Genomic DNA, 19,804 nt, shown 5'->3' with positions numbered 1-19,804 from the left:
TAATTTATTCCCCAGTCTGGAACATGCTCTACTTCATTAATTAAATCCTCATTTTCATTAATTTTATTAACTTCAAAAATAGGAATTTATTTAGATCAAAGATTGGAAAGTCACTTTGAAAAAACTTCTTCCCAAAATTCCTTTGAAAATTATTTACTTAGAAAATAATTTTTATTAAAGAAGGAAATATAACCTGAGCAAGTTCAATAAGGGAGTAAAAAAACCCCAAATAAGTAAAGAAAACATACTCCAGACCATTGGTCTTTAACAGTCTGATGTTAAAATTAATTTAGCATTCCTCATGTCAAATGTTAGCAGTGTGAAAAAATGAATTAAAGTGGGTCTATCATTATCTCTATGATCATGTCACTCTCATTCTTTTGCCCTCCTAAATATGAAATAATAGTTGGGATTCATAGTGACAGTTCCAATAACTCTCAGCCTATCCTGTCTCCCTCCAGTCTACAGAGAGTTTCCATTACTGAAATAGTTGCAATGGTAATAAATAACCATAGTATTCATGCGTTATGATTTTATGTTTCTTCCATTTTCATGGAAATGTTTTTAACTTAAGAGGTGGAAAGTATAAATTGAAAGTGTTTGTTTCTCCAGTGCATCATGATTCCTCCTGCCCAGGGTTTTCATCAATGCAGTTAACTTGTCTAGGACTCTTTCTTCCCCACATGAGTTCACTCCTTTCAGTTAGGAATATATTTGGTTGCACATAATACTCTGTCAACTAAAAGGGCTTAAAGAAACAGAAGTTGCACTTGTCATAACAAGAAGCCCAGAGCTAGGCAGTGTAGTGCTGGTATGTGGATCAATGGTGTGCTCAAGGGAATTTCGGCTCTTTCTAACCCTCTGACAGACAATCCTCAGTGGTTAGGAGCTGTTCTCATAGACAAATGTGCTGCTGCCTTCTAAGCCTATCACCTGTGTTTCAAAAAAATAAGTGGAAAAAACAAAAGGTTAAAAACAAAACAAAACAAACCATAAAATAACAACAAAACCACATTTATCCTTGTAGTATCCTCTTTATTCTGCATGAGAAGCTTTACCTAGAAACTTCCTCCTGGAACACACTCCACAAAACTCTGTCATATGGCCTGTGTTCCCTGCTAGGAAAGCTGGGATATGGACAGCATCATTAGTAGGAGATGGCACAGAAGAAGGGGACTGGAAATGACTTGCATAGCCAAAATACACTATCTGCCATAATGCCCACACCTATAACCCCATCCCTAATTCCTACTCTTCCTTTAGACCTTATCTCCCTAACCATTCAAATAATGTGCATATTTATATACTCTCATAACATTAATATTCTTTAGCAGTCCTCAAGACAGTTTGCAATTATACATTTATTTGAATAATCATTGGATGAATATATTATTAATATCCATTTCTCCCACTTGACCATAAGCTCCTTGAAGGAAGAAGTCATGCTTGTTTTTTACTGACTGTTGAATCCTTGGAGCCAGGAAATGCAGGGGGGTAGGCTTTCTAAAATATTTAGATATTCACTTACACAGCAGGAGGGTGTTAGGTGTTGGTAGAACATAGTTACTAGTTCAAAAGCAAAGTGATAAAGAAAATAAAATATGCCAAATTTTATCTGTATTAATAACATGTTAGAAATCAATAACCTAGATGTAATGATGATTTTTTTAAAGTCACAAAGTAAGGTTTATTTATATTTTCTCTACTTGATTGCTCTATTCATATTATTTATAGGAAAGGAAAAATAAAACTCAATGTGTTAAAAGTAAAGTTTAATTTTAAAAACTTGCAGTGTTTATTTTTCCCACTAAGTGTTAATTATTGAGATTTTAAATAAGCAGTTATATTAATCATAGGCTCTCATAGAGCTCTTAGGAAATGCACACTAAAGCTGCTATACTTTGCTCTCTGTTACATATCACTGGGCTTTGTCAAAATCTATGTCTGTTCACAAGGATGTGGATGCCTTGGGACACTGTGTATTGTGGTAGGAAAAAGATGGAGCATGGAGTTCTGAGGAGTGACTGTTCACTGGAACTGCTACTGGACTCTTTTCCCTCCTCTGGCCTGAAGCTGGCTTCTGCAGTGATCATGCTGGACTATGAAAGTGTGGCTTCCTTATATTTGTGTCATCTGGTGCTTCACCTGAAAGGCTTTGGGAAATCCCTGTACTATGATGTGATGGATAAACAGAGAAAAATAGGGAAGTGATATTGTTTAGTAAATTGATTAGAAGGAAAGGGTTTTTGTTTGTTTGTTTTGTACCAGGGATTGAACCCAGAGGTGCTTAACCACTGAGCCATATTCCTAATCATTTTATTTTTTATATTTTGAGACAAGATCTTGCTAAGTTGCTTAGGGCCATGCTAAATTGCTGAGGCTGGCTTTAAACTTTCCATCCTCCTGTCTCAGCCTCCCAAGAGCTGGGATTATAGGCCTGTATTTCCATGCCCAGCAAAGGAAAAGTTCTTAATGAAGTTTGCTTATATCACTCCATAGAACAAACCTTAGAGAATTCACTTATTCATAGCCCTGAAACCTATATTTCAAAATAGAACATTAAAAAGCTTATATTAGTTGTACTTTACAGCAAAGATGCAAAAATGTAAATAAAATATTTGCAAGTAATGCTAACAGTGTGCTAAAAGAACAAAGCATAAGATAAAATCGTATCTGTTCTAGAACTTCTAAAACAGTTGAAGCCCAGGAAATTAGGCAACAACAACAACAACAAAAGTATTGATACCAAAAGACACTTGGTAAGTAAATTATCTAGATCTGATCAAATCTCTTTGTAAACTAGGAATTTAATATTGTAATTTTAAAAAGTCTGCCTTAAGCCAACAGGTGGCAGTGATTTTAAGAGAAACATTCTGGTTGGAGTTATGGATTAAAAAAAATGTGTACAATTACCAATTTTGATTAACATTGCTTTGAAAGACCTAGTAAAAAAGAAATGAAGTACATAGACACTACATATACAATAAAACAGTATAATGACTTATAGACATTATAGATAGGAAAGTCTGGGAAAAATATTAGAACCTCAGCTAAAGTATAGGACTCATTAAAATAGCTGGTTTCAAAATAACTATTAAAATTATACCAGTAGCTTCCTAATGCACCAATAATACTCCATTAAAAAGCATGCAGAAATGATTGCATTTTTATTAGCAACCAAAGCTGTTAAATTTGTATATATAATATTTATAATTTACATATGACATAAACAATAATATATAAAGCTTTTAAAGAAGTGTGCACTTTCTATGTAATTAAAAATAGAAAAAGTTACATTAAGAAAACACATTAAGGTCTTAAGTATATAGAAGATGCACCATGTTCATTGGAAAACCTTGATACACTAACAGTTTCTCCCCAAAGGTAATTTCTAAATGTAATGCACTAACACATTTCATTTTCAATATAGGTCTTTCAAATAATGAATCCAGAGTTTATTGGGAAGGATAAATATAATGTTGATACTATTAAAGAAATCACTATATCACATGTTCTTTCTCATATGTGGAAACTAAAAAGTAAAAAAGGTACCTGAAAGTAGAATGGGGATAACTAGGAATTTTGAAGGCTGCTGGGGCAGAGGGAGGGAACATGGTGTCAGGGTGGAAACAAGATGGTTGGATTTGATAAATATACACTGAATATATGCATGGAAATGTCACACAGAACTCCACTAATATATGCAATTATATATGTTAGTAAAAAATAGAGATCACACAATAAAAAAGAGACAGCCTAATTGTTAATTAAATTAAGTGGAGGACAATCAATGAAAATTTTGAGAACTTCTAAACCATAAAAAATAAAAATAAAATTACTTGTGCATATTTACTTATGGGTTGAGGAGGGCCTTCTAAGAAAAATGCCAACAAGAGAAATGATATTAGAAAAATGTGGATGGATGCAGTTATATAAAATAAGATAATCACTGAAGAGGAAATTTAAAGTTTTAACAAACAGCATTAAATATGTTTGCATTATATGCCAGATGAAATCCAATGTCCTTAATAAAGCATTTCTGCAATCCAGATGTAACTTAAAAACTAAGATTAAAATGTTAAAATATGCTAATTCACAAAAATGTAATATATAGGAATAATAAATGGACAAAAATATGCTCACTAATAAGAAATGCAAACATCAATAACATTTTAAATTGGAAATGTTTTCCCAAAATTGTTAGGAATATGGATAAAGCAATTCTTCTTTATGTTGGGTCTGTATATTCTGATTTATGCTGCTATGTTGCTTAAGTTTTCTGAAGACTGATTTAACAGAATGAAGCAAAAGCCTGAAAATATTTAATGCCCATAACAGAAAGCTTTTCTTCTAAGAATGTATCCTAATAGTTGTACATGTGTACAACATGCATATGTAAAACATTAATTACAAATAGCATACTGTAGCAAAAACTAGAAACAACTATTAAATCTAAGGATAAGGGACTATTTGTGTTATGATACTTCATAACCATTCAGCATGCTTTTATAGAAGAAAATTTATCATAGCAATATTTCCCACTTTATTATGTTAAAATAAAATTCTATATGCTAAATGACTGTTTGGATCTTGAATGTCCCCCACAGACCCATTCATTAGAGGTTTTGTCACCAGCCTGTGGCACTATTGAGAGAGGGTAGAACCTTTTAGAGATAGAACCTAGTGCCCTTAAAGGGGATATTGGCCCCAGCCCACTCTTCCCCCTGCCCTTCTCTCTTACCCAACTGCTAGAAAGTGAACTGGACTATTCCACATTGTACTCCTCTATGACATACTATGTCACTATAGGCCCAAGTGACCATGGACTGAAACCTCTGAAATCACGAATCTAAATAAATTCTTCTTTATTAAGTTTATTGTCTCAAGTATTTTGTCACAATAATGGAAAGTAGACTAAGACAAGGACTATAATTATGAAAAAGATCTTATGCATAGAAAAAAATGTCCTGGAATAAAAAAAATCATAAGAATTGATAAAAGTGGCATTCAGGCAGTCAAGTGTTGATTTTGTTTTTGGTTTTTTTCATACTAATTTTTTTAGGAATTTCCTGATTCACTTTAGTAAATATACGATATTTTATATTTTAAAAATAAGTACATTAAATATGATCAGAAGGGAATTTGGAGTTGTACAGATAAAGTTCAAGAGTAAGCTATTTTTTTCTTAGAAAAAGTAACTTAAGTTCATCACTAAATACTGAACGGCTTCCAAGAATCCTTTCAGGATCCTTCTGAACTCATTTGCTTAATCTGAACACTAGTAATTTGATTTTTTAATTTTGCTATGTAAATATTTTGTACAGAACAAATTTTTTTTTCTGTTCCATCTCTATTTTCCAGCCATTTACATTGATTGAATCTGTGCTATTTTCAAAATGCTCAGGAAATGGAGCAAGGAACTTTTTATCCAGGTGTAGAGAGAAAAGGATAAAAAAGAAAAGACACAGACAAGAAAAAAAAATAAGGATGAAAGTTTCCAGATGAAGCATGGGTCCAGACAGACCCTGGCAGGAAGCCCAGGTCTTGGAAAACTGGCCCTTATCCCAGGATTGATGAATAGCACAAACCCATTGACAAAGATGCAGGCGAAGTGAAGAATCAGCTTTGACCTTCTCAACAGGACCACACTGCTTTCCTTAACCCCCACCTCCTTGACCCTTAGGACTAACTGGAACTGTGCTCCAAAGTCTCTGTGTGATGGTCACATTGCTCCAAGTTATAAAAACATTACATGCTTACCAAGACAACTAGTGACTTGCAAAGTATGAGCAAGAACAGAAGCAAATTCAACCTAGTTTCATTACCCAAACACAACTGCAGAGTTCACTGGCACCTCGGGGCAGAGACAAGAACGTAGTTTAGCAGCAATCTGGGCTCACGACAACAACCACTCCCACCCCAGGATTCTCCATTTCTCCTTGATAGACACATGGAGCTGTTTGGTGAAAGCAGGACTTAAGAAACATGCATATTACCTAAAAATTAGGGTTCCTTACATCTTGTAGCAACTGGCCCAGTCCCTAGTGCTAAGTTTGTCTCTATTCTCTACAATCTTTCCTGCTCAAAGAGGAGGTTACTAGAATGAACACATTCCCATTTTAAAGTCCAAATGAGTCCTTGGAGGTACAAAGAAGTCATAGGGACTACTTTTACCCCCACCTTAGTGTGATTTTAATCAGCTATGCTTCTCTTGGTTCGATTCAATTTGCTAAATTGGATTGTGCTGTGAGGTTAACGGAGCAGTAATTTGGGATCATGCATTTATGGCGCAGGACTAGCATGTGCGTCAAAGTAGATTTGAGCCAGTTAAAGCATTACTGGAGGGAAATCTCCAGAAAGAAGGGGGCAATATCTCTCTACCTTCTTCTGTTCCTTCTGACATTTGTAGGATGTCAGATCCTTCACTGGGCCACTGAATACCTGTGATGGCTCACCGATGTTCTAGCCGAATCTTGGACACACTCACTTTCAGACCCTTTTCTTCCAACTGGGAAGAGAAAAACCTTTAGGAACAGATTTAAAGGATAGTTCCAGTGAGGATTTGGTCACACGGTCTTCTGTGTTACCTTCTGGCTCCTCTCTGGCCAGCTGTCAAGCTGACTGTGTTTCCCACTCAGGGTTGCTTCTATTTCAGTTCCCATCATGAATTCTAGGACATTTTTAAGTCCTCCTCTGACTCCCTGGGACTATTTAGGCGAGTATTTCAGCTGTTCATAGAGTTCCCTTTTGTTTAACCAATTTCAGAGTCAGACAAATCCTCTTATGAAAACATTAATTATTCAAGAGGACGTTCCTCCACAGTAAAATAAAATTAATAAATCGTACAAGGTGGGTATTTAAGCCTGTGTTCCTAATCTCCTCACATACTATGGAATGTGCACATGAGGCTTTAAAAAATTAGTGTCTCATTATATTCTATGAAACAGAGAGCAGGGGGTGGCTGGCCTGCTGTTCAGCAGCCTCCCTGCGTGCACTCAGGCAACCACGGAATGGCTAAGGTGACCGCTCATCAGTCCATTTGTGACTTCGGGTACTGGGCTGAGGTGCAAGAGCAGCATAATTTTAGATTATTTTTTTGTTACCCAAAAATGATGACAGTGGGGACCAATCGATCCCAACAAACAGCATCCTGTGATCCAGTTGGAGGACTCAAGGGTGCTGGGTGCCTTCCAGGCTCCAGGAAGCAAGACCCTGCCACTACAGACTTTTGCCATGACCAAAGGGAGCTACTGTATAGATCTGTATCGGAAACACTCTATGTCTCTAGAGCATAGGCCTGAACCATGCTGAGAGCCCAGTTTGTCAACTGCCCCATTTTTGATGATTTGTGTGGAGACATAGTATACACCCAGAAAAATTCTAGCATGCACTTTTCATGACCCGAAAGTCTCAGAAAAGAAACTGGGGTGGGGGATCACTTTTTCCACATGCAATGGTCTGGATATAGTTTGAGAGCACCCCCAACACTCTATGTGTTGAATATTAGTCTCCATTGTGAGGATGAAGGGGGTGGAAGCTTCATCTTACTATGGTGTTTTCAGGTGAGGCCTTTGGGAGGTGATCAGGATTAGATAAGGTCATGAGGGTAGAGCCTCCATGACTGAATCCTGGTAGAGCAAGCAAGACCAGAAGAGACTCACAGACACACATATTCCCTGTCTCTTGATGGGCTCTGCCAGCAAGAAGTCCATCACCAGATGCAATTCCTCCACTTGCACCTCCAGATTTGTGAGTCAAAATAAATTTCTTTTATTTTTAATAATTTACAGTCCATAACTTTTTTTTTTTTTTTTTTGCAAAAGACAATGGACTAAAACACATGTCAAGGAAAAATTCTGAAATGAGGTTGATAAGGTAAGCTATGAGAGGGTACAGGATGCAGTGAACTCTAATCAGATGGAAAAAAGGTGAATGCAAACTAGGGGTAGTGGGGCGCTTTGTATGATTCCATCTTTGTAAATCAGATAATCAAATGTTAAGATAATCATTGGGAAAAGGTGAAACTTGAAGGAAGCCAAGGAGATTCAGGACACACACAGCAGGGATTCAAAACCTGATTCCAGAGGCAAAGTGTGGGTGGACCCTATAGGTACTGGGCAGGCAGGACTCCCTTGAGAGTAAGGGCTCAGTCCTGGGCTGTAGCTCTGGGCAGACCCCCTGAGGCACCTCCAGAATCAGACCTTTGACCTGGCCCCTCACTCCAGGACTTCAGTGGCCCTTTACAGAGAAGGCATTCCTGCCACCTTTGCTTGAATAACTTTGTAATGCTGAAAAGGTAATTTTTAAAAATTAAATAAACAATGGGAAATGGTACTTCTATGAAAGCAATGTGTGTATAGTAGTGAGTCTTGTGATTGGTGTGTTATCTTGTGTGTGATTTGCTTTTACTATGTTAAAAATGAGAGTCTGATAATTAGAGAATTGGACTTATCAGATTTGTGATTTTATTGCAACAATTAGGAGGATTTGTTGAGTTAATTTCTAGTCAATATTTAGATGTTCATGAGAACTTCTTTCACTGAACTTATAAATTTAATTCTTTGGAAGTTTAAATGCTTTAAGAGAATTTGATATGCTAGATCTAAAGGTTTCGATTGACTAGACTGACAAGAGCTATATAAATCCTGAGAGGGATCTTGTTTATCCGATTTGTAAGTCATCTTATTAGGGATTTTAAGTTTTTAAGAAAACCATATGTATTAAATTTGTGATTACAGTTTGAGATGCTTAAAGGAATTTAATTCACCAAGTTCATACATGCTATTTACATTTTTAAAATTATTTGACTTGTTAAGTTTAGGAAAATTTGGGACGAATTTAAAATATGTTTATTAGTCTGGAAATGGAGTTGAATATTAGGGGAAAGGACTGCAGCTCATGTTTACATGTTAATTGAACTTTAGTCAAAGCTCAAGAGGCAGTGCATGTTTAACACTTCAACACACACAAACTAGATTTAGAAAAATGGTTCTTGATTTATAAGATGTGTTTAAAGGCTAAGTACACACTACAACTGGAATAAGTTGAATATCAATTAAAAATCATGCAGCTATAAGAACTTTTGGCAACGAACAAGTTTTCCCTGACATTCAACATGCAAATCATGCTCTCCATGTGAGGTGGTGACTTTGGGAAATAAAAGATTGGAGAAGTGAAAATGGGTTTTGTGGGATAATAAAAGAAGAATTTTCCAAGCAGCCCTGGACCTAATCCCACCACTATTTTTTTAAAATCCTTCTTTCTTTAATCTACTTTCTAATTCAGTCTTATCAGTATGTCTAAAATTTGGGATTCCCCTAGGAGTGCCTTTCCTGTCCTTCCTAGGGTAGTGCCTTTTAATAATCTTGACTCTAGCTTTCGACAGGGGAAAGGCCTCTAGGAAAAAGCACAGGTGTGGGTCCCTGCATTGGTTCTGCTGTGGGCTAGCTGGGCTGGAGTAGGACCTACAGTATCTAAATGATGGAGTGAGTGTGCATCCCCACAAAAAGATGGCAAGAATGCTGAAAAGCATTTAGCAAGGGATTTTCAGGGTCAATCAGGAGTATTTTAAACTACAATTTAGTGGGTAAGAATCTATAAATGCTTCATCCTATAGTAAGAATCTATAAAGGATCTATAATGGCACGCTATTGCTATTATACTTGATGTAGAAGGAATCCAGGAGGAGATTAAGACAGGAATGAGATTGTCTAATCAATACAGTGGTGTGTCAGGGTTTATTAGTGGACATAATGCTCATTCCTATTAATTTATTTCTTATTGGGGGTGAGTCAATAAACTGGAGGTTTTGAAATACTTTTCTCTCTTTCCTTGAAACAATATTCTACAAGGTAAGTCTTATTGTATTCATTTTATCAGATGAGGAAATTGAAGTCCAGAAAGGTCAAGTACCTTGCCTATGTTTGCCCTGCTAGCATATGGTAGAACTAGTGCTGGAATCCATGCTGAGGTTTAGGCCTCAGGGACATGACGGAAGTACCTCTTCATCCCTGGGGTTCCTTTTCCACAGTGCCTCCTGTTTCCCCTTGCACTGAGGTGGGACACAGCTGCTCTAGGGGGTTTGAATTTGGGGCAGTATAAGCCAGTGCCTAATCTGTCCCCCACTCTGTGACTTTCTTGGGCCACTGTATGCTGGAATTTTCCTGGGTCAATGGAGAAGGCATTCAGACAACTATTGTGGACAGAGGACTTGAAAGGCTGGTTGGAGTGTAGTTTTCTATTTGTCTTACCTCAAGGCCAAGTAAAGAAGAGAGTTTACATCTTGTTTTTAGTGGGAAGAATTGGAGAAAAAGCCAGGGGGTTAGGACCAGAGAAAGTTCCATAAATTGTCTAGACATCCCTAGTATGTGTGGAGTAATTAGCAGAATGGTAAAAATGAACAACACCTCCTCCAACACCTCCTCTTAATCAAAAGTGTCCTATGTTGTTGTACAACTCTATAGTAACCAATATTTGCCCATATTTTTCTTTTGCTTGAACACAAAACTTTATAGATGGGTTTAGGATCTGTTCTGTGTGTTGGGTCTAGTGTTCAGATTTTGTTGTGTGCAAGAGGGAGGCATAGTCAGTTCGTCCAGTCAGTTTACACATTTAAAAAGTTCTCACTTTGTGCCAGGCACTTGTGTAGATGCTGTGAACAGGAAACTAGATAAAGCACCTTGGTTTTCATGCAGCTTAGTCTAGTGGGCAGAGAGGTGTGCTAGACTAGCACATTATAGACCATTACAACACCATTGGATAAAGGCTAAGGGAATAGATAAAAAGGAACCTTGTTTAGACTTATAGGTCAAGATAAGCTTCTTAATGGAGGTGGCTCCTGAGCCAAGCCTCAGAGGACAACAAGGCTACCAAGGAGGATTCCCGTCCTGTAGCAGGTGGTGCTGGGCAGGGTCATGGTGATAAGGTAAGGCTGCATTCTAGTCACTTGTTCTTCAGAGGACCATTAACAAGTGGGGATAACTTATACAGACCAGTGAGGATGGAAAGATGAAGGAACCCGGAACTGCTAACCAGGGATGGGGGAGATTTGGGATGGATGTTTTGGAGTGGCTGTCACATGGAAGAGAGAGTAGATGTAGAAACAGGCTAAAACCAGAGAGGCAAATTTCAGCTCAACAAAAGGAAGAAATTTATAATGCTATACAATTGATTGAATTAATGTGTGGGGCAAATTGAGTGAAATATTCAAGCAGAATTTGAAACTCTTTACCATGACTCTATCTGGAAGGTTGTGGGGTTGAATTTATATTTGGGTAAAAAAATTGTCAAAAAAGGTCTCTTATGTCCTATTTGGTATAGTCAGATCCTTCCATCACTTTTATGCTTTCAGCGACAGCTTTCATTAGATACAATATGATTCAAAAGCCTCCATGAACAGGATTATGTAGGGAGGTATATAAGGCACATAAAAGCAAATTGCCTGTGTCTTCAAGCTGTGAAGGGGTGGAGAGTTGGAGGACAATGATAAAAGAAATTGTTTCTAATAGTCTTTCCAAGAGAGAAAAAGAATCCCCCTTGGCATCATGAGGATTAGATGAGACAATGGGTTGGAAAGCATACAAATAGAAGATATCATTATCAATTTTATTAATATGAAATCTCCATTCTACTTTTCAAGTGACATATTAATAAATCATTATGAGCATTCCCAATCCAGTGTTCTTAAGTTAATTAAAAAATAACACTCCACACTCTTTTCTCTGTATCTTGCTGCTCCTTCTCCCCCTCCTCCTCTTCTTTTCCAACTCCGTCTCTTTCCTCTTGCTCTACTTCGTCTTCTCCTCCCCACCCCTCCTTCTTCTACTTTTACCAGTAAGTCTTTTCTGTCTTCCCGAGGGTATCCTTTACTCTGCTTCCAAGCTCCCTTAGCATGGCATCAATTCTACTGGGTTATTTGATGTTTGTGTCTTTGTCAATCCCCCAGGGGAAATACAGTGTCTTCCTGTCTCAACATCTGGTACATAGTAGGTGGTCAATGATCATTTGATGAATGAGAAAGAGGCCATTCCCCTTGTTGCCACCCAAGTTTATTCCCTTGATCATACCCTGCAGACACTGTCTCTTACAGGTCACCAATGTTCTCTAATTGACAAATCAAACATCCTCACTGTCCTTGGGTTCAATGACACAAATGAACAGAGTCAGTCACAAGTTGAGTCTCTTAACCTTTGTCACTCCACTGATTCTAATTTCTCTACTCCCTCTCTGCTTCTTCTTTTTTCCATCCTAGTTTCTGGTAGGATGCTCCTGTGAATCTTGAGACTGTTCTATGGAGGCATGTATATAGACAGAAGAGGTAGCTCATCTGGAAAACTCCTAAATCTACATTTTGATTCATAACTTCTTATTCTCTAACCCCACCTCTCAAGTTGCTTTTTGGGCATTTCCAACAAATCATTATATTTTCTCATCAGATCCAATAACTGTAATCACTTTCTTCCCACCAAACCCTCCATTCATCCCCTGACTCACATGTGAGTTAATTTAGATGAATCAGTCTGTCATTCTCCCCCAAACACCTTGCAACATTTGACCTCCATGCTTTTGTCATACACTGTCTTGTACTTGGAATGTCACTTTTTCAAAAAATCATTCTCTTGTGGGGCATGGTGGTACACACTTGTAATCCCGGTGATTCAGGAGGCTGAGGCAGGAGGATTGTAGGTTCAAAGTCAGCTTCAGCAACTTTGCAAGGCTCTAAACAACTTAGCAAGACCCTGATTCAAAATAAAAAATAAAAAGGGCAGGGGATGTGGCTCAGTGATTAAGTGCACCCAAGTTCAGTCCCTGGTACAAAAAAAAATCATCCTCTCTAAAATTCATATCTATACATCAAGACTCAACTCAATTGCCACTTTTTGCAGTCATCTTTGATCTTTCACCATTGCTGACCATGAACTCTCTCCTCTCCTGTATAATTATTTGTGCAACTGGTATTTGACACATCACTTGGCGTCTTTTCTAGTGGTTACCTCTAAATCACTCTTATTTGATTTAATATATAGCATGAGCCCTTTGAGGGATGACACAAAGCCCTGAGTCTGGAAACATCACCTAATCTTGGTGGCATCATCCCTCAATGGATTCAACATCTTTCCTAAGTTTGAGTGTTTCTCCCTCATGATCTTCTACCATTTTCTAATTCAGCGACACTAATAGTAACAAATGTATATACTTTTATTTATTTTTCCCCAGTATAACCTATATTTCTGCCAGATTAAAAGCAAAAACAAAACACATACCAGCAACAACAAGAAGAAGAAAAAGAAGAAAAAAAAAAACCCCAAACACAACAAAACAGTATTGATTGTTCAGGCAGTGGAGACTCTCATGAGTCAGGAGAGGATGCACAGGTGTGGAGAGGCAGCTGCAATAGAGCACTGAGCGTCTCAAGGAGGGGTCTGGAAGCCTAAATATCCACTGGAGATATAACAGACTCAAGTTTGATTCACATCAACGATAATATTTGCAGTTCCTGATTTGAAAAAATAGGACCAGTTGTGATTGTTGAGCTTCTAATTAATGGCTATTCTCAGCATCCCAGAGATTCTTGGCCCTGAGTTTCCAGGTCCATTTAAATTATTGCAAAGGATCCTGGAATCTAAGTCCTGCTTCTGGGAGAAGTGGGAAGGCCTGAAGGACTGCCTGCCCTTAGATAGACAGTGGCTTCCACATCCAACCATTAAGGTAAGTTTTGAGGACAGACTGCAGGTCTAGTAGAGACCAGGGAAGATGGGCGTAAGATGGACACCAGAGATCAGTGGGCAGAGTTTCTGTTGTGTGTGTGTATGTGTGTGTGTGCGCGCGCGTGTGCTAGGTTCGTCTTTTACTCTTTCAGAGAGCTCATTAGCTCTTTTATTTTCAATAGTCATCCCTACCTGGGTAACTATACTTCTGGTCCTGATCATATCTCATATTATCCAGAGACCATTCCCATTGGGATTTTTCCTTTCACTCAAATACAACATATCTAGAACCAGTTTGAGTAGTGAACAACTGTGGTGCTTCATCTCTCTGAGATCATACCTTCCCCTGACATGTAATAGGAGCTGTGACACTAGGCCACTGCTGTTTGGCGTCCCCTGTTACTGCATGTGTATTCCTAGTTAGGTTCCCGGTCTGTTGCCTTTTCATCTGCTCCTACAGGGCTTAGGAATAGGTTCTCCTGGTCCCTCCTCAGAGTCTGCTCTTCCTATAGAACAGGACATCATCACCAGCCCCTGTATAATGGGGGCATGACCTCTCAATATCCCCCATCTTCAAATTTCATGAAGCACCATACATACCTTTTAGTTTTCATAGCAGAAAAGAATTTTCAAATTCTAAGTGTGAGGAATTGCAACATTTCACATGAAAAACTTCCTGGTGTTTGCTAGAGTTTAACTTATTCAGCTACATTTATCTCTGAAAGACTTATTTTATTCTAGGTAATCAATGACTTCAAAAAATAAGTATACCTTCTTAACCAGATCTCCCCTTATCCTTCCCCCAGTCTCTGTCCCATTCAGGAAAGACTTCAAGGAACATTTAAGTTAGTACTGCAATCTGCAACTGAATTTTGTCACATCTGGGTTCTAGAAGGAAACACGGCAAATTCTGATAGGACAGTTGTTCCGAACAATTCTACTTCAAGGAGTTTATTCCAAGGAAAGAAACAGAGACTCTCTCAAAGGCTTATGTTCAGGATATTCATTTCAGTTACTTGTAATAATGAAAAAGTAAAAAAAATCTACAGGGATAGTTAAATAAATGATTTTAGTCATGTAATATAATGCATCCATTAAATATCCCATTTTAAAAACATTTTTTATGACGTGAAAAACTCCTATGCTTTAATATCAAGGAAAAACAATAACAACCACAAAAGCCCCCTGGCCATAAAAAGCCCCCTCATCAGCTATTGAAATTGCTTTCATTATGATCTAAAATTTACTCTTAAAAATATGAATGACTGTCAATGCCAGAAACAACACAGATAAAAAGCAATTATAAGCCAGTAATCCAGAATTTTAACTGGTTAACTATCACGAGTGGGATTTTAAAGTGATTTCTATATTTTGATTTCTATATTTTGATTTCTATATTTTGTTTCCCAAATGTTCCAGAAATGTGTAATTTATTCATTCATTAATATATTCAATAAACATTCAAGTGACTGTTAGGTGTCAAGCATTCTGCTTTGTGCCAAAGAGATTCAAATGTACAAGACAGAAAAGATGTTTTCTTTGCTCTGCCCAGAGTTTATAGTCCTGTAAAAATAGGAGGAGTAGTTTTCTTTTTTGTAAAAAAAATATTTCATTTGATCCAGTAATTCCACTTCTGGGACTCTATCCTAAGGAAATTGTCAAGACAGCAAATCAATCAGGAGGGTGATACAGAAGGATCACAAGTTTATGACCAGGTTTAGAGAAACCCTGTCTCAAAATATAAACTAGAAAGAACTGGGGATTTAGCTTAGTGGTAGAACACTCCTGGTTTCAATCCCCATTACTGGGATAAAAAAGCACAGCAAAATTTTCATATAGATGTATCCATTACAGCATTAGTCATAATAGAAAAAAATTAGAAATCACCTAAATACAGTAGGGGAATGGCAAAATCAATAATAGTTCATTCATATAATGAAGCAATACTAAGTTGTTATTATTATGTTTCTAAAGATTGTAATAACATGGGCAAAGTTACCAATGTTTTCCACCAATATCTATGGGAAAACGTAAGCTACAAAATTATATAGACTCTGACCTCAATTATGTAGTGTAATATTTATAAAAGAGAAAAATCAAATGTTAACAGGTGTTATTTTTGGATGGTGTGGTAATGGCTGATTTGAATTTCTGTGTCTATGCTCTCCATAATTCCTGAGTGTTTTGCAATAAAAAAGGTTTCATTTTACCATCAGAAAAAACATGCTGTTATTTTTAAAGATTTGATTCCAAGGTTGTCCATTGAAAATTCAAAGAACACACAAAAAGGTAATTTAACATTTCTTGCAAGTCTGCATTTTCATGTAGGAAAAAGGAGAGAGAATTCATAGAGAGCTTAAGGCCCCTTTCCAATTCTACCACTTTTTCCGGGGGAGAATGGATGCCCATGCATGCAAGAGACACATTTACCAGGGGGCCTAAGGGGATGAATTCACTGTGTGCTCATGAAGCTGAGCAAGGAAAACTAGAAGGAGCACTTGAGGTACATGAAGACAGAGAGCTGAACCCCCAAACCTAACTCTAATTTGAACTCTAACCCTGAGTCATGGCTGCACATTAGAAACACAGGACATTTCTTGTTGCTGTCATTTCCCATAACTCTGGCATCTGAGACCCTTTGATCACATAGAGCAGGTGTCATAGAGGGTCAAGGTCCTGCCGTGGTTTACCTAGAGAAAAACAATAGTGAAAATATGTCTCCTTGTCCAATTCACTGTGAGGGTCCTGGTCCTCATTTCTACCCCTAATCTTCTAAATCCCAGAGGAAAGAGTAGGGCTGTGAAGTATGTTCCTGTGTTAGCCAAAGGGAGAGAGCTGTCTGCTGTGCTCCATCAGCTGCGGAATGCCCCAGCTCACATTGATTGACAGGTCTGCAGGGCTTAGGCAAGGCCCTAGCACAGAAAACAACAACAACAAACAAAACACTACCTTACCCTCTAATTTAGGAATCAAGAAAGTGTATGTAAGGCAAAATGACATCATGTTTCATTGCACTGATAAATGGTTCTGTATCATGCACTGAATTTTTTTTTTTTAAGTTTATAAAAGCTACTGTAAAGGAGCTAGTCAATACAGAAGGACTTACAGGTGTATCTCACTTCCAGCAAACTGAATATATGAAAACCAGAATAGCATAAAAGAGTACCACTACCAATTTAAAAAGAACTGATTTACCTTCTACCTTTAAAATATAAATGGATTCACTACAACTTGCTTAATGCACGCACAACTTATAAAGCACAATAAGAGTTGCACAAAGGGAAGTATATATGGAATTCACAAGTTAACATTTGGGTACCACCTTAAAGGATAAAAATACAGATTTTTCTCATTAAAAATGAAAGAGACTTTAAATCAACTGCAAATCATAAGCAATCTTTATGTAAAAGGGGTTAATAGTTTGAGTTTTTAAAAAGTTTTCTTGTAGCTCTTTCTCTGGATTTTTTACATTCATTTATCTCAGCAGGTACACCAAAAGAATCCATTTTAAAATCACAGTGCAGGTGTTTTAAACATGCTTCCACATCCAGGGGAGCATTTGACACCTGTGTCCATGCACACACACACACATTAGAGACCTGGGACAGCTACAAAAAAGTCAATACCAATAAAGCTGTGCCCTAACAGTTACTTATCCATCATGGCCCGTCAAGAGCCATTCATTCTAGAACACCAGCCTGTCTTTGAAAATGCCAATGTTTTCACTTTCCATCAGCTTCCGAAACCCTAATTTGTTAATTATAGGGAATGTAGGGCTCTCACTTGTTTGGCCAAGCATACTTTTCTGAGGATGCAGTCAGGCTAAAAACATTGACTTTCCATAGCAAGAGGAATTTAGGAATTGTCTGGGTAAGCTTCCTGATCCTTAGGAATTGTACTGCTCTCATTCTTGAATGAGAACTCCTCGCAGCACAGAGGAAGCTGAATTAGAATCTGGAGTGTTTTATGATTTGGATGAAATGCTCTTCACATTCAAATAATAACTGGAGAGTTGAGATGGGAACTGAAAGTCCCTGAATCGTCAGGAAAAAGTGAAAAATGAGAAAATTTGCCGAGGTGTGCTTAAAACACAACACAACATGAAGCTGCTTAACAGAAGAGCAGTCCTGGAGAATCTACAAAGCTCCCTTCAGGGGCTAGCTCCTTGGCCAAGTCCTGGGAATGCCCCTCAGGCTTTAAGGAGAGAAGGAATATATGGGAAAGAAAAAAAAAAACAGGAGTGGAAATGAAAGTGTCAGGGAGATGAATGAATGAAGTAAGGAAAGTTATATTAAGAAAATGGGAGTGTGTGTTGAAAGCAAGGGAGACTGGTAATGGGTGATAAAAAAAAAAGGTGAGGTAGGGGGAGAAAGATGAAATAGAAAAATAAGATAAAGGTCTCCATCCACCATTGACTCAACTGACAGCCAGTAAAAGCCCCAGGGCATGGGTGGCTCATCTTCCCCTTGGACCATATATGACCCAGCCCCCAAACTCCAGAGCAATGCAGTGGTCCACTCTGGACACTTTCTCACTTCCGCAAAGGGCAAGCTCACCTATCAAAAGCCACAGCCGTCATGGAATAGATACTGGCGAAGACAGCAGCGATGGGGAAGAAGTTGTGGAACTTGCAGTAAAACAAGCCGTAGTACCACTCGTTGTGGACAGCGTAGGTGAAATTCACCACTGTATTGAACGCAGCCATGGAGGCCTCCGCGAAGGCCAGGTTCACCAAGAAATAGTTAGTAACTGTCCTCATTCTCTTGTGGGCCAAGATGATCCACATCACTACCACATTGCCCACCACGGAGGTCACCACGATGACCGTGTAGGCAGCTGCCCAAAGGACAATCTGCCAAGCCGGCTGCACAAACTGGTTGGGTTCCGAGGTGTTGGTGGAGATGTTTGGGAAGAGGTCTGAGTCCACAGGGAGGACATTATCCATTGTGCAGCTAGGCAGCAAAGACCTCCCTTCTGTACACTGTGGCTCCCTTTGCAGCGGGGTCCTGTGGCAGGCTCCTGAGGCTCAGGACCCTGCTTAAGTCAGGCAGGAGGGAGGAAGTCTCTTTCTGGGCAGAACTCTCCTTATAAGCAGGAGACTTGGCGCTCAGAGAATAAATGCTAGCTTTACCTTCTGCCTGCCCCTTGTGGCTCTGAATTCCTCCACTTTCAAGCTTCAGGAAGCATTTGAGTTCCGAATCTGAAGTCAGCGTCTCTTCTGCGTCAAACTGAAAGGGGAAAAGCAATTCCACCGGTTACAGTTCTAGGAAAGAAGAGAACCCCGCCTTTTTTGCACCTGCTGCTATTTGCAACTCCTCTCTCCCTTTTCTGCGGCGGGAAAGGCAAAGCCCTGTGTTGCGTGAGGACTTGGGAGGAGGGAAAGAGGGCCTGTCACAGCGCTGTCTGTAAAAGTTCTGATTCTATGGCCAGAATTCTGGGTCCTCGTGTCCAGCTGAAGATTTTTTTTTTTTTTTCTTCTGCGCTTTAGCTGAAGCCGCCGCTGCCGCTGCCTGCAGCTTTGCAGGCGTCTCTTGGCTTGGGTTCTGCTCAGCTCGGGAGTTAACAGAACCTCGGCAGGCTGCGCACGAGGCTTTTATAACACGCTGCAGACACGTCACTGGGAAGGGGGCAGTACCTGGGCTGCTTACTCGCCAGTCCCTGTGCGCAGCGCTGCGCCAGCTGTTGGCAACTGTCTCACTCCACCGCCGCGGCAACCCTGCCTTTTGCTGCTTGCTACCTGCTGTGGGCATCTGTAAGCCGGTCGCCGCAGCAATCCACCAGAGGGCGGCCTGGGAGTAACTGAGCCAGATGGGTCCACAGCTGGAACCACAGTTGCACCAGGGAGACTGGGGGGAAAGGAAAGATTTGGGAAACAGTTGAAGTGAAGGACAGTCAATGTTCAGGGAGGCAGCGTAGAGCCCTGCGCAACTCTGCAGAGGCGCCTGCTTATTAAGGCTGTGGTAGTTGGGCAAGTGGGAGGGCAAGGTGCCAGCGCTCCAGCCTAAGGCTTGAACTGCTTGAAAACAACCGGTTTCAGGAGTCTGGAAAACTTTCGTAGCCACCCCATCCACTCCCCCACCCCAAACAAAACAAAACAA

At 39.0% G+C, this 19,804-nt stretch overlaps 1 protein-coding gene across 1 annotated transcript in view; it reads right to left on the bottom strand.

Moving 5' to 3' along the window:
• The window catches only part of TACR1 (tachykinin receptor 1), a gene marked incomplete at its 3' end in the record, with an annotated part of 166,187 nt that extends 147,500 nt beyond the window's left edge, over positions 1 to 18,687 (bottom strand). Inside the window, exon 1 of the mRNA XM_081265049.1 lies at positions 18,263 to 18,687. Coding sequence (XP_081121175.1) covers positions 18,263 to 18,651 — 389 coding nt within the window. The 5' untranslated portion in view covers positions 18,652 to 18,687. The remainder of the gene's footprint in view (positions 1 to 18,262) is intronic.
• Positions 18,688 to 19,804: the final 1,117 nt, after the last annotated feature.

Source organism: Spermophilus citellus (genome assembly GCF_964194105.1).
Source record: "Spermophilus citellus genome assembly, chromosome: 13".
Classification (NCBI taxonomy): Eukaryota; Metazoa; Chordata; class Mammalia; order Rodentia; family Sciuridae; genus Spermophilus; species Spermophilus citellus.
Note: the sequence above shows the minus strand (reverse complement) of the source record. Positions and strands in the feature narration are given on the sequence as shown.